The 22,862-nt window shown below is 31.5% G+C and overlaps 2 protein-coding genes across 11 annotated transcripts in view; one reads left to right on the top strand and one right to left on the bottom strand.

The window, feature by feature from the left end:
- Nucleotides 1-17,874, top strand: part of norpA (no receptor potential A) — a 133,825-nt gene extending 115,951 nt beyond the window's left edge. For all 8 annotated transcript variants that reach the window (XM_067052532.1, XM_067052530.1, XM_067052531.1 and 5 more), the window contains 7 exons: nucleotides 3,084-3,288; nucleotides 4,082-4,249; nucleotides 7,420-7,600; nucleotides 9,731-9,934; nucleotides 10,885-11,050; nucleotides 13,229-13,309; nucleotides 13,897-17,874. In XM_067052532.1, the coding sequence (XP_066908633.1) occupies nucleotides 3,084-3,288; nucleotides 4,082-4,249; nucleotides 7,420-7,600; nucleotides 9,731-9,934; nucleotides 10,885-11,050; nucleotides 13,229-13,309; nucleotides 13,897-13,965 (1,074 nt within the window). In that variant the 3' untranslated portion in view covers nucleotides 13,966-17,874. The remainder of the gene's footprint in view (nucleotides 1-3,083; nucleotides 3,289-4,081; nucleotides 4,250-7,419; nucleotides 7,601-9,730; nucleotides 9,935-10,884; nucleotides 11,051-13,228; nucleotides 13,310-13,896) is intronic.
- Nucleotides 1-22,862, bottom strand: part of LOC106688814 (disks large-associated protein 5) — a 67,286-nt gene that overhangs the window by 6,803 nt on the left and 37,621 nt on the right. The window contains exon 13 of one of the 3 annotated variants that reach the window (XM_014433460.3): nucleotides 22,563-22,699. In XM_014433460.3, coding sequence (XP_014288946.1) covers nucleotides 22,569-22,699 — 131 coding nt within the window. In that variant the 3' untranslated portion in view covers nucleotides 22,563-22,568. Of the gene's footprint in view, nucleotides 1-22,115; nucleotides 22,700-22,862 lie in introns of those variants that run through there. The other 2 variants (XM_014433461.3, XM_014433459.3) reach the window with 2 other exon arrangements.

Raw genomic sequence — 22,862 nt, 5'->3', positions numbered from 1 at the left:
CAGTAGGGAAGTAAGAGATCCGTATGCACAAGTTGAAAATGTTCAGCAGGAAGGCTTAGTGTACATTTGGGATTTCGTGAAAAAGATGGGCTTCTCAACTAGACTTGGTGACCTCCCAGGTGGTGTAAGAGTATTAGTTGTCCACTCAGCATCCTTCACTGCATTGCTTGAGACCAGGAAGGCTGCCTGCTCCCCAGACGCCTACAGGTCATTCCCAGCAGTAAGATGTACAGTCCTCCTCTTGATGAAAAAGTTCCTGACCACCCATCTGCCTGGTCTTCAAGTTGATGGTCAGTTTCAAGTTGCAGTCACGCGTGCACAGAAAGGCATCACACAGGTTGTTCTACTGGCCAATCAGAGTGAGGATATACTTCAGTGGCTTTCTGAAGGAGATAGAACTTTGTTATGTTTCTATTGGCTGGCTCCTGGATAGTTGTGGTGATCATCTCCACTGCTGAGTCCACCTCTTCCGATGTATGATTTTGTATAATTTTTGGTATTGCTTTGGCAACTCCTGACCTGTATCCTTTGCAGTCGGCCTTGTAGAGTAGGTATTTGCTTGCCGGTGGTGTGGCAGGTGTACCCTCAAAAGTATTAAGTACAGGTCTGTGGTCCAATGGTCTGTAGGGTAGTGCTTGACGATCTATGACCCTGTGCATATGTTTGGTCAGGAGCAGGTTGAGGGTTGAGGTACCCGAAGGGCCTAAGGTCTGCACTCCCTGTGGAAGAGAGCCAGCCTAGTCTTGGTGATGTATGTACCCAGTGGATTACTACTACTACACAACCAGGCTGTGTGCCGGGCATTGAAGTCCCCGAGGACAATATGCCTGAGCGTGTTGCAGCAGCAGCTTCACTGATACGAGACCAGACCAAGGTCTATAGACACAGGTGAACATGTAACTGTGTTAAAACCGTGCATCCACTGTGACTAGGTGAGTTTCCTTAGTCGCCATCACTGGGTTCGGGATATCCCTCCTGACCAGGCTCATGATTCCTTCACGAGAACCAGATGAGCAGGCCTCTCGGTATGCGTAATACTCTTGAAAGTGCATCTGTGACAAGGTAAAGAGCATGGTGTCTGTTAGCACAACTACCGATGGTCTGTGCTGCTGCAGGAGAAGCTCGATTCTCTCATCCTGCTTGTGAGAACCCTCTGACATTGTAATTTATGACCATGTGCTCAAGCATAATGACGAGCAAAAATCTTGCCTATCATCTCCACGAGTATCGTCACCAAGCCCATCATCTGGTCCATGCAAGTGCACAGCTGTTCGATAATAGGCATGTTAGAGGCACTCGTTGCCGGGGCTGGCTGAGTCAACTGCTGCTTCTTCGTAGCTGGTGTTCCTCCCATTAGCTCAGAGAAGGGGATGTCTTCCCGTACTGGTCGGCTTGGCTTTCTGGACTACACTGGAGCCACTAGAAGGCAGGGTTCTCCACATCTCGAACATATACATTTCCAGTCACAGTATTTCATTATGTGACTGTACTGTTGGCAGTTCCAGCATTGCTCAGGGCATCCATCCTTGAAAGGTCCAACCGGGAATCAAACATGATCAGAAGCCTGTAGTGCCTGGATGATTGAGAGCTTTACAATGTGGTCTGTTATGATCTGGATGAGCTCCAGAGGGCACCACTGGCCATCACCGTGGTCCTTAGTTAATCTAGCCATTCTTATCCCTGGCAGGCAATTTTTTAGTTCTGCAGCTATTTCTATGTTGAAGCTGTATAAAATGAACTTTTTTGAGCTCTTCGTACCATGAGGTGCGAAGGAGTGGAGTTGGACTGCTTTGTTTGATCTGAATAACAGAGTGGCTGCCTTGTGGTCCTTTTCATTGGTCAGATACAGCTTAGTTTCCTTTCTTGAGGCATTTGTTGAAAATTTAGTAATATTGATCGTCTTCAATATTTCCTTAATCAAAGGCTGTGAGATGATGATAGGAGGTAGTCGTCGCACCACCGGTGTTGCAGCTTCTCTCAGCTGTAAGAGTAGAGAGAAACTCCTTCACAGCGGGGAGAAATTCCCCTTCATCCTGAGAAGGTCCCCTCGTCTCCTCTTCTTGATTCTCGTCTCCACTCCTTTGGCTTCTTGATTTTCTGCAAGTTCCATCTCTATTTCTTCATCTGAAGGAGGCAGAGAGCTGTTACCAACTAGGATCTGACTCTGTGTGGTGCTATGTATTAATTTGTCCTGCAATATATTGTAATATTCAAGATTTATTTAAAATAGGGTTTTCTAGACAATCGAAACACAATGACACTTGACTAAATTAATTTCTATTTTTACAAATATATTTAAATTCTAAGTAGAGCTAACTAACCAATTATATAATCTCCTTTTAATGATTAATGGTTCTTGATGTCTTCTTTCCCAATATGCTATATGTACCAGTCAACAATGAATTCCAGTCATCTCTACTTCCAGAAGACGTCCTCTCGCCAGGCAATCCAAACAACTTATTTTTTTTTTTATTTCTTCTTCTTCTCTAGAAGTCTACCACTGACTTAGAGAAAGGGTGGTCCACACCACCTCTTCCTGGAGACGTTCTCATTTCCCAGATATGTTCAATCCACCCGTCATCCTAACAACCAGTGATCCTCAACAAAGAGTCCTGTTTAGATGTTCGATGCAAACATCGATTGCAGCACAACAGTTTTGAGCTTTTGCTTATGACTTTCTTTATGAATATTATTCTTTAACACTTATTATCAACTTCTATTTTTTCTTGAATCTGCTCAACATGGCAACAATTCTACCGACTTCAGGATAGCGCTGCCATCTGGCTTTTTTAGCTGTTTTCCACTCCATATTTGACTGAATAAAATTGGTTAGCTTGCTTTTTTTTATTCAATACAACAAATAAACAATTCTGAAACGATATATATAAAATAAAAACATATTAAAAACCATTTATATATAAAAAATAACTATTTACTCAATAAGAGGATAATACAATATATAGGTAAGACCTAACGATTGTTGGGAGGGAGAATGTATCATCTTAATAATGACTTAAAAAATATATCTAGCCTTCCATTAAATATACTTGATAAATTGCATTAAGTTTAGTGTTTCTTGCCAGGTAGTTTTGCCAGACCTTGCCGTGTTGAGATTCGGAGTGTACGATGAGAACGGGAAGTTGCTCGGGCAGAGAATACTGCCGTTGGACGGCCTCCAAGCTGGCTATAGGCACATCTCCCTCAGGACAGAGGCCAACTTTCCAATGTCACTCCCTATGCTTTTCTGCAACATTGAGCTCAAAATATATGTTCCCGATGGCTTCGAAGGTAATGTGGTTTGTTATTAAAATTGTTTCAAGTAATAAGTTTAAAAAACATTGATTCCATAACTTAGATTCTTTAAAAATACAACTTTTTTCCCCATTCATTCTTAAATGTTTCACGAGAAAAAAAAAAAAAAATTCCTTAATAATTATTTCAAAATAAACTAACTTCATCAGTTTTTTTTTTATTTTGCCTCCTACATAAGAAAAGTATTGTCCTAGTCAAATTTTTGATTTACAGTTCTCAACGGATATATCTGTTTTAGGGACCGCTGACTGAGAAAGACAAACTAAAAAAATTAATAAACTCTTTCAAATCAAATATTTGACCAATATTAGCAATGATACTAGGATGAATAAATGTATTCTATAATGTAGTAGCCAAAGTTATAAGAAAGAGAGTCAACACATAAGATATTTATCAATATCCTCTGACATCAAAGCGTTAATTTATGTTCATATTTCTTATCATAGTCATATAAAAACCTTAAAAAACAATTTTCTAATTCCACCATAAATTTTTGTTGAAAATTTCAATAAAACCCAAGGTTAAAAATGGTTATTAGTTTCCTTGTGTTAACTAATTAACAGAAAAGAACGTGTTAATTGCCAGTATGTAAGTAAGATGTGTATTTAACTTGTCTTCTCTTCATTTTATGTCAAATCTTTATTGTAGTATCAACTAAGAACAGAGTTTATTCTTTACTAATAAACTCATTTTGATGTATTTTATTATTTTTTTTAAATTTATATCATAGGTATTGTTTTTATTTTATTTTTTATACTTGTTTCTGTAGATTTTATGGATGCCCTATCTGACCCTCGGGCGTTCCTGTCAGCCCAGGAGAAGAGAGCACAGCAAATGAAGGCAATGGGAATTGAAGAAACTGATATCAACACTCAGGGGCTTGCGATAGGATCCGGCGAAAATTCTAAAAAAGCCAACAAGGAGGAAGAAAAGAAAGGTAACTTTTTATTTATACTTGGAAAAGAATACAATTTACAATTTATATACAGAAAACAGCTTTATTGCTAAATTATTTTATATTCTTGAAGCCTCTTTTGATGAAATTATTTGTAAACTGTGAATAATATTTTTATAGGCACCAAGCATTTATTTTAAGATTTAAGAGATTGGAATTTAAGATGTTATTAATAATTTTGATTGGTAAATATTTAGCTTAGTGGCCCGTGGCCTGTGGTATTGCAACTGATTTATCAACTAGCGAGATGAGTTACACCTACTACTACTTTTTTTTGTTATGTGTTTTGTTTTTTCAAAATGTATTAATCAAATTTTAATTTGTATTATCATGATCAAAAAGGTACCCTGACAATGAAGCAATAAACTGTTAGGACAATGATAAAATGAACTTAAATATTGAAAATTAAAAAATCATTTAATATTGAATTACTTCCCAATTATTATTTCTCAGATTAAGATCCTATTTCATAAGGATGACAATAATTAACCACAGTAAAATGCAAATTTTTTTTATTTAACAAAAGGACAAGCCCATAAAATGGTAATTCAAAACATGCCAACCTGTTATTTTTCTGGAAGATTATTGATTGACCGTGTGTATAGATGAATGGAATATGGTCCGGGTGCGGTAAAAAAAAAACTCAAATAGTAGATAATTATACTATTTTATTGAGCCAACGTTTCGTCCCATGTTGCAGGGCTTCGTCAGGGCTAAAAAGGGCTTCTTCTCTTATCTATCTGTTACTATTACCCTTTTAATTTACTATTTACAACCTTTAATTTTTCTTATTATACCTTAATTTTCATTTTATACCCCTGTTATTTTACACTTATGTTTATAATTTTTTTATTTTTGTAATGATAGTGTTTGTATCTTTTTTAGCCCTGAAGAAGCCCTGCAACGTGGGGCGAAACGTTGACTCAATAAAATAGTATAATTATCTACTATTTGAGTTTTTTTTTACCGCACCCGGACCATATTCCATTCATCTGTTATTTTTCTGTTCCAGTCAACATTATGTTTAAAATTTCTGGGCGGCCAGATATTACAAAGTTCCACAAGTCATTAAAGTTTCTGTTTTCATTTTGAGCATTTTACTTGTCTTAGATTTTTTTTTTTTGTTTCTGGTACATATTTTTAAATATCCTACAGCCTGTTCTAACATGACCAAAATTTATTTAAATCAGTTTTGTAAGCTTTTAAACAATAACCAAATGTTGCAAAACAAGAGATATATAAAAATAAAGTTACCATGGCAATGAGAATTGGAGTGCTGATGGTATTGCAATATAATTAATTATATATATATATATATTTCAAAGAGATGTTTTCCGACACCGTATTGGAACTAACATGAATATATAGTGAATGTTTGAAAATATTTAATTATAGTGGGGCTTGGATATTGCTCATTGTTTGAGAATTACCGATTATAGGAAGCAGCTTGGGAGATGGTCATAATACATAAAGTTTATTAGAACTTTTTTTGACTAGGCAACTTATAATCTATGACCACAGCCACAGCTACATTAATATGCAGGATTCATAGTAGATATTAATATATTTATAGTAATTAATTTAAAATAAAGTGTCTGAAATCAAAACAACTTTTGTTTTCCTTTTAATGTAAACTCTCTGTTTCTTTTTATGATAACTTACATACTGTCACCCTAATTCCAAAATTTATTTTCTAAAGTATAGTTCAGAGTGAATCTTTAAGTTTGGCGTGTTTATCATCTGGTGGTAATTTTAAGAACTAAAAATATACTGTAATAATCAAAAATTATTTAAAATAAAATAAAAGGAATTTTATATGTTTTTACTTATTCTCATTTCTAAAGTATAGTTTTGAAAGTGACAAGGTCAAATAAGAAGATTAAATATTAAATAAATATGAGAATTTTTATTTTTAATTATATATAATCTCTTAAACTCAGGGCAGATTTCTAGGCAATCACAACAGACACTTTTCTACAAATACTACTTAATCTAAATTAATAGCTATTGTACAAATGTATTAAATTCTAGTTAGGAACAAAACTAACCAATTACATAATCTTCTTTCGATGATTGAAGTTTCTTTTTCTTCTTTCTCAACAAACTAACATTTGCTGTAAACAAGCTTTCAGCAAACAAAGACTGACTGTTAACAAAGCATTTGTCCTCTAAAAGTTTTCACTCATCTCATTCACTGGCGATCCAAAACAAAGAGTCACTTTAACTTTTTAGACGATTCTAGATGTCTTCTTTTTCAAGATGTCTACCAGTGAGAGAGACCAAGACTGTTCAGGAGCTCTCATTCCTCTCCCCCCTAAACAACGGATGTTCCAAAAACCAAGTTTTCTTCCTTCCCCTTCTCTAGGTGTTCATTCTCAACAACGATTGTAGCACTACAGTTTTGAGTTTTTTCTTATGATTTCTTTTATGAATAATTTTCTTTAATACTTATTCTTAACTTCTATTTTTTCTTAAATTTACTGTAACTATAATTATGATGGGAAGTTAAATAAAGTTTTTAAAATATTTGAACATGGGAGCACACGCACTCCCATCTTCTTTGTTTTGAATAACAATCTTTTCCACTCTATATGTGACTGAACAAATTTGGTTAGCTTGCTTTTTTTGATTCAATACAACAAATAAACAATACCGAAACGGTACATAAAAATAAAAACATATTAAAAACCATTTATATAAAAAAAAAATAACTATATGATATAGTATATATAAAAATATAACTATTTACTCATGAAAGAGTATATCTAAATATTACAATACTTTGAATACCCTTTATCATTTTTAAAACTAGCAGCAGATAGTACGTGCATCAAAGTTCAACATTCATTCAAACCTTTATTTTATAAAAAAATGTAGTTTGAAGTTTTGGATTTAGTGTTGCTATATCCAGGAAATAAATAGCAGATAAGTCCGATAATTTGTATTTAGCTTTGCAATATCTAGGAAACAAACAGCAGATAAGTCCGATAATTTGTATTTAGCATCTCAATATCCAGGAAATTAATAACTTCATGAATGTTGTCCCATAATTTTGATTTTCACCTCTGTTGATTATTCTTCATTTCCATGTATGTAATATTTTGTTATTATTAGTTGTTTTAAAATTGGATTGGTATTATGAACTATTTCAGTTGAGGATATTCAGTTCGAAGTGATAACAATTGAAAACCTCAAGCTGGAAAAAGAATTTGTAAAAATCCAAAGGAAGCAACATAAGCAGCTTGAAGGACTACAGAAAAAGCATTCAAAGGAAAGACTTATGATGCAGAAGCAACAGTGCGCGGCCGTTGAGAAGCTTGTCAAAGGCAAAAAGTAAACAAAAATATTTACAGTTATTAACTTATTACTATTTGGCATTTATTTTAGCAATTGGTTTCAAGAGCTCTTTTAATAATAATAATAACAATAAGGGATGCTATAACTACATTCTCCACTTGAGCAAATTTTATAGAAAACATGAATAATCTCATATTTTAATAAGATTTTAAACTTGCTTTTTTTTTTCTTTCAAAAATATAAGTTTAAATATTTTAAGAAGTTTGTCGGGGGGTGCGGTCAGCAAAGAACAACATAAATAAACAAAAACATATTTATTTATTTTATGCCGACGTTTCGACCTGAGTTTCAGGTCTTCATCAGGGGTTGTGTCGCAGAGGAGGGAAAGATAAGTACTGAAATATCTAATAAGTTTAAATATCTTTTGCTTCAAGAACATGGTTGATTTAGTGTGAGCTAAATATTAACATGGGTAATTTATTGTGACCTAAATAGTAATGTGGGTAATTTAGTGTCAGCTAAATATTAACATGGGCAAAAAGCAGAAGATTTCTAGAAGCTATATATATAACAAAACACATTATGATTGCTTATTATTTCGATTTTCTAATATGATTAGTTGTCATATCTGCTTCATTTTTTCTTCTCTTTTCTGCCTAGCTCTGGTTGGGCCTAACTTTACTTACTCATTCTACAGTGAGATAAAAGATAGTTGCTTTGCAATTAGAGTATCCTATTATGTCTAACTACGCAGGGCAGGGCAGGCGAGAACTATGCTCATTTGAAGTGGTGACTATATAATTGGTTATTATGATGAGCAGTTATTTGAATCAGTTTTAATTTTTATTAAGAGTGTGATACTAAAACAACTTTGTTTTATTGGAATTAGAGGGTTTTCACTTTAACTATAAAATTTGCTCAAGTAGAGAATGTGAGATTTCCTAGACCCTTTATATATTTAGTCAACTTTAGGTAATTAATTAATGAGGGTTACGGCCTAGAAAACTAAAATATCTTACAACTATTTATTAATAGCCATAAAAATTTGCGATTAGTCATTTAGTCTTAATAAATATATATAATATTTTTATAGGGAAATTGGAACTTGAATAAAATCAATTTGAAGTTTAAAGGTAAAACATTAATTCGAAGATAACCTTCATGACACAACTCAATCTGTTTTAGGGTTGATTAGATGGAAAAACAAAATTGAATAATGTCAATAACCTTCAACTTATATTTTTTTATATGTATATGTATATATATATATATATTGCAGTTGCAGGCCTACCTTCTACACCATAACCCCTGATGAAGACCTGAAACTCAGGTCGAAACGTTGGCATAAAATAAATAAATATGGTTTTGTTTATTTATGTTGTTCTTTGCTGACCGCACCCCCCAACAAACTTCTCCAATCATATATATATATAGTTGACCGTAAAAATTTAAATATAAGAAGATGGTCAGGGTTGCGGTCAAAAAAAGAACAAATAGTTTATTTTATTTTTTATGTGCAGTTGGTTTTGGTAGAACGTATATGCTCAGTAAAGAGATCACTTTGAGGAGGTAGAGCGTATTAGCTAAGTGAAGAGATTGCTTTGTGGAGCAACGCTAGTTCTATTTAACATTTTTAAAAATAACATAAAACTATTTCTGGTTTACTTATTAAAAAAAAGAAAAAAGTGGCTCAAATAGTTGGACATTGTTAAAAAGAGTTTGTTTTTTGCTTTCTCCATAGATTATACTGTAGTTTAGGGTCAATTTTTGACAACCCTCTAGCTTGAGGACAGTCTATAGAGGGACTAGTGTTGAGGAAAAAACAATCCCTACCAATTGGTTGATCCTCATAACGCATCCATTTCAAAATCAAATCAAAACTTTTTTTATAAGATTAGCCACAATTCAAACAAAGAAGTAATATATTTATCTCATCTGGTGTTTATTATCTCTATGGTTACATTTTTGTTGGAAGATTCAAAAACAAATATTTTTGGCTTTTACTTTCTTTAAGAAATTTATTTAGAACTTGTGAATGAAACCACCATGATAATTAATATATTCATTTTATAATCTTAAGTACGATATAATCCTTCATAAATTATATTAATTTTCATAAAATTATTTAAAAACCATTGACTACTAATCACACTTTTCATTTCTTAGTAAAAACGATGTATCAAAGGAAGCAGAAGTAAAAGAGGCGGTTGCTAGCCAGGTGGAGCAATGGTCAGAGATGATTGAAAAGCAAAGAAAGGAGATCTGGGCCATGAAGAAGCAGCACATCACCGAGCAGCAGGAATCCCTCACGAGGCTCATGGAGCAAGCCCATCTCAGTCAGATGAAGCAGCTCGAGGGAAAGCATGACAGGTATATTATCTATTATCTTCCATCCTAAGCTCATATTTTGTCAGATTCTATCTTTCTTTCAGTTTGCTTTTAAAGATGAGAAATTTTATTTTATTTTAATAATTGTACATTACATGAGAATATTTTTATCGTATTTTTGGTACTAACACGAGCTTTATCAACAGCCTCTGAGGGGATTTAAGATATTTTATTGCGGGAAAGAAATGATATAATTCCTTGAGAGTATTCAGGGTGGGAAGGAGCTTCTTAGTCGCTCACTTTATTCTGAAATGAACATAGTGGACAATGTTTGCCTATATTAGCTATAGCCCAATAAAAAATTGTTTACAAAGGTGGAACAGTCGTGAGTAGTTAATGTACATTTACATTATTTAAAATTTCCTCAGGAATGAAAAAGCCTTTCTTAAAATAAAGGAACACCTTGAACTTTTGCACATTTCCTCCATTTGGGCAGTGGCCAAATGTTAGGGGGAGGGGGATCTTTACTGATAGGGAAAACTTAAAACTGTCTGAGGAATTAGTCCTTAAATTGTAAAACAATAAATCAAGGACGCACGTCTTTTCTTACCAGAGTCAGACATTGCTATTGATGTGATCTAGGTTGACAAAGCCATGGAAAAGAACTATCTTCAAGAATTGTATCTAAACAAAATTACCGATACTTTTTATACCTACAAGTTCTAACTCCATCTTTGTATATGTAAAGTTTTGTATTAATTTTATTATTTCTTATATTTTTCTCCCAATTATTGGAAATTTTAATAAATTAAATATCTCAATAATTCATTTTTAATCCCCTGGCTCTTAAAAATATAAGTTATTGGGATTTCTAATACTAATAAATTATAAGTTTGACCTTTTAAGTTCCCATTTTTGAGCTCACTCTCTTATATGATGCATTCTCTCTTTTTTCAAAACAAATTCTACTTTAGTTATTTATTTCTCCTCAGGGAAATGAAAGATATCAATGCTAAGCAGGCCAAAATTTCAGTCGAGATGATGAAGGAAGTTATGAATGACAAAACGTTACGGACAAAAGGAGAAAGAGACAGGAGACTGAGAGAGAAGAAGCAAAACAACACCAAGAAGTTCCTAGACGAGAGGAAAATGCAGCAGGTAATGTTAATATATGCATTTAATTAAATGTGATTAGTTCCCCTTTGTTTCTGTTTGAGAATAAGACCTGAGCCTACTGAAACCTTAGATATGGGGAGGATATTACGACTTCTATAGTACTTACCTCTATATTTACGACTTGTATAGTACCTTACCTCTATATTTACGACTTGTATAGTACCTTACCTCTATATTTACAACTTGTATAGTACCTTATCTCTATATTTACGACTTGTATAGTACCTTACCTCTATATTTACGACTTGTATAGTACCTTACCTCTATATTTACGACTTGTATAGTACCTTACCTCTATATTTACGACTTGTATAGTACCTTACCTCTATATTTACGACGTGTATAGTACCTTACCTCTATATTTACGACTTGTATAGTACCTTATCTCTATATTTACGACTTCTATAGTATCTCACCTCTATATTTACGACTTCTATAGTATCTCACCTCTATATTTACGACTTGTATAGTACCTTATCTCTATATTTACGACTTGTATAGTACCTCACCTCACTCTATGCCTGAGTGATGTGAAATTTCCAAAGTAGTTTTACTTTGAATTGTCCATATCTGGCTGGAGAGGAGCACAAGAGCTGTAGCCAAGTGTGTTGAGGCATTTCCTTTGCACCCTTGAGCATGCAGTCAGCGGGGAAGGTTCAAATCCTGTTAAGGTGGTGGATAAGCGGTTCCCTCTTCCACCTCCTGTACATCTGCAATGGTCAGGCAGGGGATATAAAAAAAAAGTAAGGAACATCTGCAAAGGCACGACATTGCTGCGAAAAGTATTCATATCCTTTAACCAGAGCTGGGCACAAACTGGTTATAAATAACTTAATTGTCATGAATACAATATTCATTTATCAACGACCCATTAATAATTAAAGTGAGGAGCATCTGCAAAAGCACGACATTGCTGCAAAAGTATTCATATCCTTTAACCAGAGCTGGGCACAAACTGGTTATAAATAACTTAATTGCCATGAATACAATATTCATTTATTAACGAGCCATTAATAACTGAAATTGTTTTTATGGTGATATGGACAATTTTATTTATAACTGATTTGTGCCCAGCTTTGCTGCTTTTTAGAGGTGGTAATTACTCTGTGTGAAATCCATGCTGTATGGTAGATGATCAAACACCTCCTATCCAAGAGGTCCCAGGTATGATTGGCCGTGTGTGGACATGCTTTGCAAGACAAAACAACAACTTGGTGCTAAGTTTTCCCCGATTCATTTTTTATGGTACGATTGGTTAACTTAGATTAGTCTAAGATAAAAACTCTAGTAACCCAACAACTTGTTTTTTGTGTTTAGTTTAACTGTACTAGGTCACCTATCAAAGTTAACTTATGGATAGTCAATTGACATTATTGTTACAATTATAATCAAAATATTACATTTTTATTTATATGAGCATATAATGAGTTGCAAAAATGCTATCTATTATATAGCTATAGTTTACTATTACTATATATCGGTATCGGTATTGGTATACCTTCTATTAATTGACTACTTATTGTTCTACACATACTATCAAATATTTTGTTTTACCACGTATGAATTTGGTACTGAATTTAATGCTATCAAAATCAAGTAGTGTCGAATTTAAATTTTTGACATTTTTAGGATTAGAGATCTGATGCTATATTTTTTTGATATCCTTTGATTTATCTACCATGTACACTTGTTTACAATTTGTCTGCCAATTCATCAATCTCAATTAAATCCATTTTATTAAATTGAAAATGTTGATGCTAGAAAACGGATTGTAATTGATACAATTGTCGTTCCTTGTTTGGTTTACTATTTTCTCTCTAAATCAGTTTATCCAGACATCCTTCCCAGTAAAGCTTTACTTTAAATTTGAGTTTGAACTTTTTTCTTCCAACGAGTGATAATCAACTATAACTAAGATTTCAGTAATCGTAGTTAAAGGGTGTCGCCGCACTTGGCCCTAAATGTGTTTTTATTGTTTTATATTTCTATCGTTGCGAGTAAATAACTTATTACTTATTATTATTAGTTTTTTTTTTTAATTTCTCAAGTTATATTGAATACAATTTATTTTAATATATTTTATTTTATTCAAAATTATTGTACAAAGAAATATTGTATATTTAAATACCTTATAACATTCATAATATTTAATGTTAACAGATTAAGCAAGGAAGGGAAAAGGAAAAATTGAGCGTAAAACACGAGAAGCAGAAACAAGACTTGTTAGCCGAAGTTAATAGTGTAAGTCAATCAATCTTTATAAATATCTCATTTAACCTTTCTTGATACCCAGTAGCTTATCAGGCAACTAAATTTCAGGTTGTAAGAGCTGTGTATATGTAACAGTTGGTATAACCAACCTATTTGGCAGATTATCTAGGGGAATTTTTAATTAACATGTTTATATAGTTAGTTTATTCTTCCATTACGACTTATTGGGTCTCTTTGACAATTTGAGGCGAGATACCTCAGACTAGGTAATCTGTTCATTGATTAATTTCTTTAAGCTCTCAACATATTATTCATTAATTTCATTAAGCTCCCAACATATTATTTTGCACCCGCTTTATTCAATTTTTTACAAGTTCAAAATGACTTCAATCTGCCGCTAGAACAGCAATAACACTTACCATTAACATGGTTATTAACTAAGTATGAGTAATAATTTTGTTAGAAATTGGAACCTTAGCTCAGAATGACCCTAAAAGTTGAGAACTTTGATTCTATTCGACAAACTTTATCTCATCTCTATATCATGTTCCTCAATCAATATTTTTCATTTAATGTTTTCCGACAGACTTAATTTTTTTTTTTTTTTTTTTTTTTAGATGCTGGATGTCTATAAAAATGAAGAGGTAGAATTTGGACTGGCCAACAGCGTAGAGTTTTTTACTTGAAATCGGTAGCTGTAGCTCTGAGCACGAGCACTATAGCTATCGACAGCTACAATTGTGCTATTATTATGAAGACGAGCACTATAGCTATCGACAGCTACAATTGTGCTATTATTCTAGTCAAGTTGATCTGGTCCTAGGCTACTTGTTTCATACCTGATGAGAGCTCCATCAAAGTTGTGTTTCTTATTCATTGTCCCCATATTTTTTTATCTTTTAATAGCTACCCCTACGCAGGGATCATTTCTCTTAAGTCCTCTCGACCTTAAATACTATTAGAGAAATATGATTATTTTATATTCTAAACATAAATATTTTTTTGATTTTCTGTATTAGTAGCTACGAACTTAGTTGATATATTGCCATTCTGTAAAAGAGAGCAATAATTATTATTATTATTTATTATGTGTACGTTAGATTAAAAGAAACAATATTTAGAATATTATATCTCATTACATTAAATGTGTTCTAGATTCGATCAAAATAGTTTGTTATCAATTATATTAAAAAGTTCTATTAATTGTTTTTAGCTAAGTAAGTATAAGGAGTATAGAAAAATTAGGAAGCAATGTGGCCACCAAGAGTTATTAAAATTATTTCTCAATTAGTTTCTTTTACCGTTACTTTTATATTTGATGTTTTCAATCCAATTTAAGGGTTGATTACATAATTGTCAATTTTAAGAAATAAGAAAACTGACTTGACTAGATTCATTCTCTCTTCTGTAATAATTTAATTTATTGTCCACTGCCATGTTCATTCCCTAGCATTAGCATAGTTAATGGAAAAATCATTTCGGAAGTCTGGGTCATGAAGGCAGTTGTTTAGTGCAGAGAAAAAACACCAAAAACTATTATAACCATAATTGAATAAAAATAAGGATATGGATGAACAAACGTTGCCTTGATATTTCATAGTCTTTACTGTTAACTTTATTATTAATCTGTTATTTCATAAAATAATTATTTCCAAAATAATGATTAATTGCTGAAATAATCTAAATTATATAATTAATTAGCTGTATTTATTTCTTTTAATATTTTAAACATTCATTGAAATAAAAATCAATATATTTCTGAAATATTGTTTAAAATTCCAGAATATTGGAGGTACACTACTTTAAACAGACATATTTTATGATCATTGCAGTAATTGTTGTAGCCACTGCCATGGTGCAAACTGTATGATTGTTATCAGGACGACAGTGTAATACTGTTGCACTAGATCTGGTCTGATAATTAATGGTAAATGTAGCGGCTGTGAAACTTTTTCATTCTAAAACCCATTTGCAAAGTGACTCTTTGTAGCAACCATCACTGTGACTATAGTGGTGAAAACTATGATTGTTGCTGTCATAACATTTACTGTTGTGGAAGGTCTGTTTTTAATAGTACATGTTGTGGCAGTGAAGCTACAATCACATTGAACGCCTGGAGACACATAACAGCCATGGTTATAGTCCAACTGTCGTAGCATAAACTATATGATAGGTGCCGTCATTGCAATATTTACTTAAATTAAATTTTTGTGGTTAATATTATAAATTCAGGAAAAAACACAGGAGATAATAATCATTTCATAAATAATAACCTCATGAATCATGAAATAACTTCATTTTACTGATAAGATTTGAGCGTAATTACTTCAAACTAATAATTTTACCCAGGCCTATTTATTAATGTTTTCATTGGGTGAGATGTTGTTTTAAACACAGAAGGTGTTCTCTATTCCAATTTTTTGAATCTTATTAAAAATCATAAATAAGTTTTTATCTTCTTTGTGTTCTCCCCTGACCGCAGCCCAAACCATCTTTAAAGTGAAAAAATAAGTTTTGGCTATTAAACTAACTTGGGAATGATAATTACTCATTTTTATTAAATTAATGAAATCAACCCTTTAACTATATTCTACTTTTACTTAAACCTTATAGGAACAAATATGTATGTACAATTAACAAATATGTAAAGTATGTCTTCCTCTAGATTAATAGTGTTGGGAAAATTAGCCTACTGGTCTTGACCTGTTTCAAATAAAATAATTGTATTGTGATGTAAATAATAATTATTTACAACAGCATTCTTCCAATAATTATTAACATCTAGTGGTCGTTTACAGATGATTATATATTGGTGGTTTACAATTGACCATTGCTGTAACATTTTCAAAATTAATTTGAAACTATTTGTTTATATTTAGTCCTGAATGATAATTCTTTCCTACCTGACATTATTACTCCCAATGTGAAATCAAAATTTTTAATTAATCAGAAAAAAACATTTTTATTGTAGCATAAAAAGACTATGAGAGCAAAGAAGTAAAAAAGATTTTTTGAATAGAAAACTGTTGATTACATTTTTTGAATAAACTCTCTCGCAAAGATGATGATGATTGAAGAGCATTTTAAGCTTTTTATTTGTTATTTTTGCTAATTTTCACTTTTTTTAATATTTAGGGAGCTTGAAAGCATAAATGAATACTTTTTATGGCAAAATTTCATTTTTGTTAAACCAAATTCCATGATGTTGATGAGTTAAATAGAGCGCTACTGACTTGTGATCAATGAAAAATAAAATAAAATTGAAAGGTTTTCCTGCAAAAATGCAAAGGAGATAGTACCTATTTTTCAAGTTTCCAAAAAACTGTAATATAAAAAAAGTTAGAAAACTAAAAATTATAACTTATGAAAAAAAAAAAAAATCTTGATCTATCTCCCTGATTGTTCCTACATATTAAGGAAGTATTTTCATTTTTTAAAAAAATAATATTACACTATAAAGAGACAATATAAGACGGGTTTGATTTTTTCAGTAATAAATAGGGAATAATAATATAGGGAAATATTTCATATACTTCTAGTAATATTGATTTTTAAAGAGACAATATAAAGGGTTTGGTTATTTTATGTAATGAAATAGAGAGATGATATTTCATATACTTCTAGTAAAACAATTTATTACAAAAAAAAATAATTATGTATTGAAAATTTTATATTTGTTACTTTATTAAGAAAATGGTAATAACTACTAAGACCGGTAGCCCCATATCGTTAATAGAATAGGAACTAATGATTTAGAGTTCCACATGTCTGGTACAAAATGAACGAATTATTATTTTGGTATAAAATGTCTTGTAGATTTGTAACAAGTTGTTACAGGCTACAATATAATTCCTTTTGAACGCAAACCTTTCCATTAATACAAGAGGCCTAATATATAGTCATTTAGTTATATTAATGCTAAGCAACTTCTAATGAAATTTGTTACTTGTTATTTTGCTTTCTGAAATTTAGCAAATATCTTTGATTATTGGACTCCTAATCTAATAGGCAGTTGTTATCGCTATTATATTTTGACCTCATTGCTTCCTAATTTTTTTCTTAACTTACTCGATCTAGAGAGCAGTGTCGCTGGATGCCAAACTTTGAACCAAACGCATCAGCTGTAGTTTATATTCTTTATTAATTGCTCCATAGAAGAAAGGTTATTGTCTTTTGAGATTCCTTCTACTGTTGTCTTTTTGAGCGTTGTATTATATAAAATAAATTTAAAAAAAAATTCTTTCTACAATATTGATATATCTGTTAAGTAAAGAAATAAGCAGATATTATAGTTATATAGTTTATTGTTATAAGCTGGTGATTTTTTTTGGCCTTTTCGCAGTTTATAAAAAGAAAATTATTTTTTAAAATAGATTTTAGAAATTCTCTATATTGTATTGGTACATATCTATAACTATTCTCGCCGAGCGTAAGAAGACTCGTGACCAAATTAGTGTTATGGATATTTTAGTTTCTACTAATTTGTATGATGACATACTCGTTGATAGTATTTCAGAGAATGCCTACATCGGTCTATTATATTAATTATAAACTAAATTCGAAAAATATTATTGTTAATAGATATTGTTAATGTATCGATTTTGTTTTTAATTTTACCTCATTTACATCTTTAACCCTTTGTACCTCATATTTAGAAATAATTTCAAGGTTTTATTATTCAGAAGGACTTTTATTATTCTAAATGTAAGAACATTGTGAATCTTGAATTGAATGAACTGATGATTGATTTATTCCGATCACAAGTAGCATTTTATTATCTTTATTTTGTTTTTTTTTAATTTGTTCAATGTTTCCTAAATACAATTATACCTCAGGAATTGGAATTTATGAACAAGGCGATTTTTGTCACTATAATTGAGGCAGGCAATACTCATCAGGAAAAGGTTGCACAACCTTTGCTACTTTCTTGTTTTGTTAAATAGAAATGTTATTATTTTTTGAAGAATGGAATATGGTCCGGGTGCGGTCAAATAAAACTCAAATAGTAAATAGGTGTACTATTTTTATTTGAGCCAACGTTTCACCCCACGTTGCAGGGCTTCGTCACGGCTAAAAAAGATACTAACACTTGACATAGTTACAAAGAAAAAATAACAGAGGTATACAGTGAAACGTAAAATTTAATAAGAAAAATTAAAGGTTATAAACAATAAATGAAAACGTAATAGTAACAGAAAGATAATAGATAAAATCAAATGAAAATGAATGAGACAGAATTCATACCTGTTTTGATGGAAGTCAAAGTCAGAGAGAACCGTCTGTATTGGGAGGAGTGGGGATGGTAGTTTAGTATGTCACATAATAACGAAATTAATTTTAAAGTAAACTATGTAAAAATTATTAAAATTACATAATAAATGATAATATACATAATAGAGGGGGAGAAGAAATATTTATAAAATTAAATAAATATAAATAAATAATATCTAAAAAAGAAATAAATAAAAATATTGTCATAGATAGAAATACAAAGAAGAAATAAAATTAAAATAATGGAATACAATATATGTAAGTGATTAAGAAAGACAATATACCAAATGAGTGTGGATACAGAGATATGTAAATATATAATAGAAAATTAATAATAAGTAAACTTAAGTAGGTAATACTTGAATATGAACCCACTTATTATGGCAGACTCCTCAACTATTTTTCTCAACACCCTTATCACCAAATTATTAATGTTACTAAGAACCTTATCCACCGATCCTTTTCTCTTTCTGACCATCAATACCACCAGATCAACGTACAACATATTAAACAGATCCTAGTCAACAACAATTTTCCTCCTAAAATTATTAACAAACTACTTGATTCTTACATTAACCGTGTTACTCCAATCCCTCCTGTCCTCAACCCACTCCACCCCTTTTTCGGTACAGATCCCTTCCGTATATTCCCATTTTTTCTGATAAAATTCAAAAATTTTTAAGATCCACTATTCCCACCCTACGTCTTGACTTGAAGTCCCACAACAATATTTCCTATCTTTTTTTCCAAATTGAAAGAATCTATTCCTTTCTTACACTGTTCCAATGTGGTTTACCGGATACCCTGTTCAACCCCATCCTGCAATTCCTTCTATATCGGCGAAACTAAACACCAACTTAAGAACCACAGTTCTCAGCACAAAACTTCTATCAACTCCTGTAATCCACTTGCCTCTAAATTATAAGAACTTGTCTTAAACCTGAATCATACTTTTAATTTCGACAATCCTTCTATTCTTGCCACTGTCTCCAACTATAAAAAACGTCTTATCTCGGAGTCGATTTACATAAATTTAATGGAGAATTCCGTCAATCATAAAGTTGATAAATACTGCATCTCCCTTACATATTGACACATTTTGAACATAATAAAACCCTCATACTACTACTTTTCTATTTGATCTGCGTTTCAAAAGCCCACTTTCTTGTCATATCTTTTATTCTTGTTTTTCCAAATCCTCACCCCATATTTAATTATTTTTATATTTACTATCCTTCCTTTTTCATTTATATTCAAGTATTACCTACTTAAGTGTACTTATATTAATTACTTTATTATTAATTTTCTATTATATATTTACATATCTCTGTATCCCCACTCATTTGGTATATTGTCTTTCTTAATCACTTACATATATTGTATTCCATTATTTTAACTTTATTTCTTCTTTGTATTTCTATCCATGACAATATTTTTATTTATTTATTTATTTTTTAGATATTATTCATTTATTTTATAATTTTGTAAATATTTCTTCTCCCCCTCTATTATGTATATTATCATTTATTGTGTACCTAATTTTAATAATTTTTAAATTGTTTACTTTAAAATTATTTTCGTTATTATGTGACGTACTGAACTACCATCCCCACTCCTCCCAATATAGACTTCCGTCAAAACAGGTATGAATTCTGTCTCATTCATTTTCATTTATGTTTCACTGTATACCCCTGTTTTTTTCTCTTTGTAACTATGTCAAGTGTTTGTATCTTTTTTACTATACATTTACTATTTGACCGCACCCAGACCATATTCCATACATCAATACACACGGTCAATCAGCAATCTTCCAGTTATTATTTTTTAATCTAAATCTTCAAATTATATTTAATAAAGATAACTTTTAATCAACAGCTTTTCCGATGTTCATGTCTTATATACGTAAAAGCTTTGTCCTTAATCCTACTCCTGGGGGGACTCTGGAAAAGTCTGTTAGCTATCGAAATGGATTTTTGGAGAAGAGCAGCGAGAAAATCAAGATGTGAAAAATAAAATAGCACAAGAACTCAGGGAGGTGGAAAAGAATATATTTTGAATGATAGGAAAAGAATTCCAAAAAAAAGGTTCCACTTATGAAGAAAATGGTTCTATGGGAGGGCCTATATAAATCAGTCGGTTGAGATCTGGTGTTTAATGAATGGATGAGGGAAGAGTGAGGAGATAAAGGATAAAGATAGGTTTTTTTTTATTTTAAGAACTTGGAATTGGAACACACCAATGAGGTATTGCCTTCAGGAGGTTGGGTATACCAGTGGGAGGGAGACTTGAGAGCGCCTTGGAAACCCAAAGATAAATCTTACAAAACAATTCATGAGTCTCTTCAGTCTTAACTCTAGACCTGCACGTTGCCATCCATAGACCATGGAACCGTAGTCGAATTGGAATTACAAGATCTAAGGAATTGTTTAAGTACAGTGATGGATTTTCGTGTGATCTGGGAAATGTGATTATTCCAAGAGAGGTGTTGATTAAAGGTGACTCCAAGGTTTTTTATTATAGAAGTGAATCGGTTGGTTGTTAAGAAAGGGTAGGGGATAGTATGGGAGGGAATGAAGGAGGCACTTGGGACCAATAAGAATGGCCTTGGTTTTTTCAGTATTCAGGTTCAAATCATTGCTTAATGCCCATGTGTTAATACTATTAATATCTTCTTGTATCTTTTGGATGGCTTCAATGATAACTGTTTGGGAACGATGCGACAGGAAGGAGAGGAATCACTTCAGTGCACTACTTGACGTGGAGTTCATTGAGGAAGATCTTATGGTTAACTGAGTCAAATGCTTTTGAAAAATCAAAAAGAACTGAAATTGATATTTGATGATTATTATCTATAGTGGATTGGAGGTCTTGAGATATTTTCAATAAAGCGGATTGTATGGTATGTTGAGAGCGAAAACCGAATTGGAAAGGATCAGAGATATTTTATTATTGTATCTGTTAATTTTTTATAGAATTACATGATATAAATATTTCAAAGTGATTTTCTAATTCCTATAATAATTTTCTTTGCTCTTTTCAGAGCAGCTCCGATATTTGTTTTATTTTTAACGCATGAATTTAAAGTAATAAGTAAATCATCACTAAACCGTTTTATCAGGTTCATTGTAAAAAAAAAAAAAAAACCTATCATATACAAAAATATTGCTGTTTTGTCACCAACTATCAAAAATTAAATTTAAAAAAATTTAATATATGAAAATTAATGAAATTTAAATTAAAAATTTAGTTTAAATTTGTATATATGCAATAACAATTTTAATAGACAAAATGAACTGAAATTTTTTTCTTTTTATTTTTATTATGGATTCTGTATTAATTAAGCACTGAATAAATGGCCAAGAGGAGAATGTTAGTACTAATCTACTGAAGAATTTGGCAATAAAAATATTAAAATTTCTTTCTGAAATATAAGTTAGTTATTCGGTCAACTAAAGGGCTATATAAAATAACATGTACTTAATTAATTATTTAAACATAATAATCTATACTGGGACCACAATGGGATTATATGAACCTCTCTCTTATTTAAGTTTTATTTTGTTTATTATCCAACATACAAGTATATTTATTATGTTTTTTTATTTTATTATATAAATATTTTTTTTTTAAATGAAAATAAAATTTAGGCAGAGTTACCAACCGTTCTTGTCTTAAAACTAAAAATTAAATTAAAATTACAATAATAAATCAATATACTAAAATAGCCAAGTGAATCAAAAGAGTTTTTTACACGAACTAGGATATAGGAAGGAGGGAGGGGGAATAACTTAATTTATTATACAACATTTCAAGTTAAAAACAATATACAAAGATAAACATCTGTCATTTTTTTGTACGCATAACTAGTTACAGAATTTTATAATATTATATTACACATTATAAGTAGAGATCTTTTGGCACAATTTGTACTCAAGATAACAATTATTATAAATATGACCTGAGCAATACAAAGTTATTTTCTTAAAATAAAGTTGATTTGAATTAGCTCTACCTCGAGTCAAGATTTGACTAAAGGAGATAAAACTGCCTTGGCTAGGAAACTCTTCTGCAGGGTGATATTGCAAGCCGAAGACCTCCTTGTTCTACGTTCACTGTTCAGGGTCCTCATCAGGGAAGGAGTTCCAGCAACTGAAATGGAATAATATAATAGTATTGGAACCAAACAAATGGAATAATATAATATATATGTATGTATAGTTGACCGTAAAAATTGATATATAGGGAGATGGTCAGGGTTGCAGTCAATAGTGAAACAAAAATAGTTTACAACTATTTTTGTTTCACTATTGAC

The sequence above is a fragment of the Halyomorpha halys genome, unplaced genomic scaffold (assembly GCF_000696795.3).
Source record: "Halyomorpha halys isolate HHAL.00 unplaced genomic scaffold, Hhal_1.1 Scaffold1210.1, whole genome shotgun sequence".
NCBI classification, from domain to species: domain Eukaryota; kingdom Metazoa; phylum Arthropoda; class Insecta; order Hemiptera; family Pentatomidae; genus Halyomorpha; species Halyomorpha halys.
Note: the sequence above shows the minus strand (reverse complement) of the source record. Positions and strands in the feature narration are given on the sequence as shown.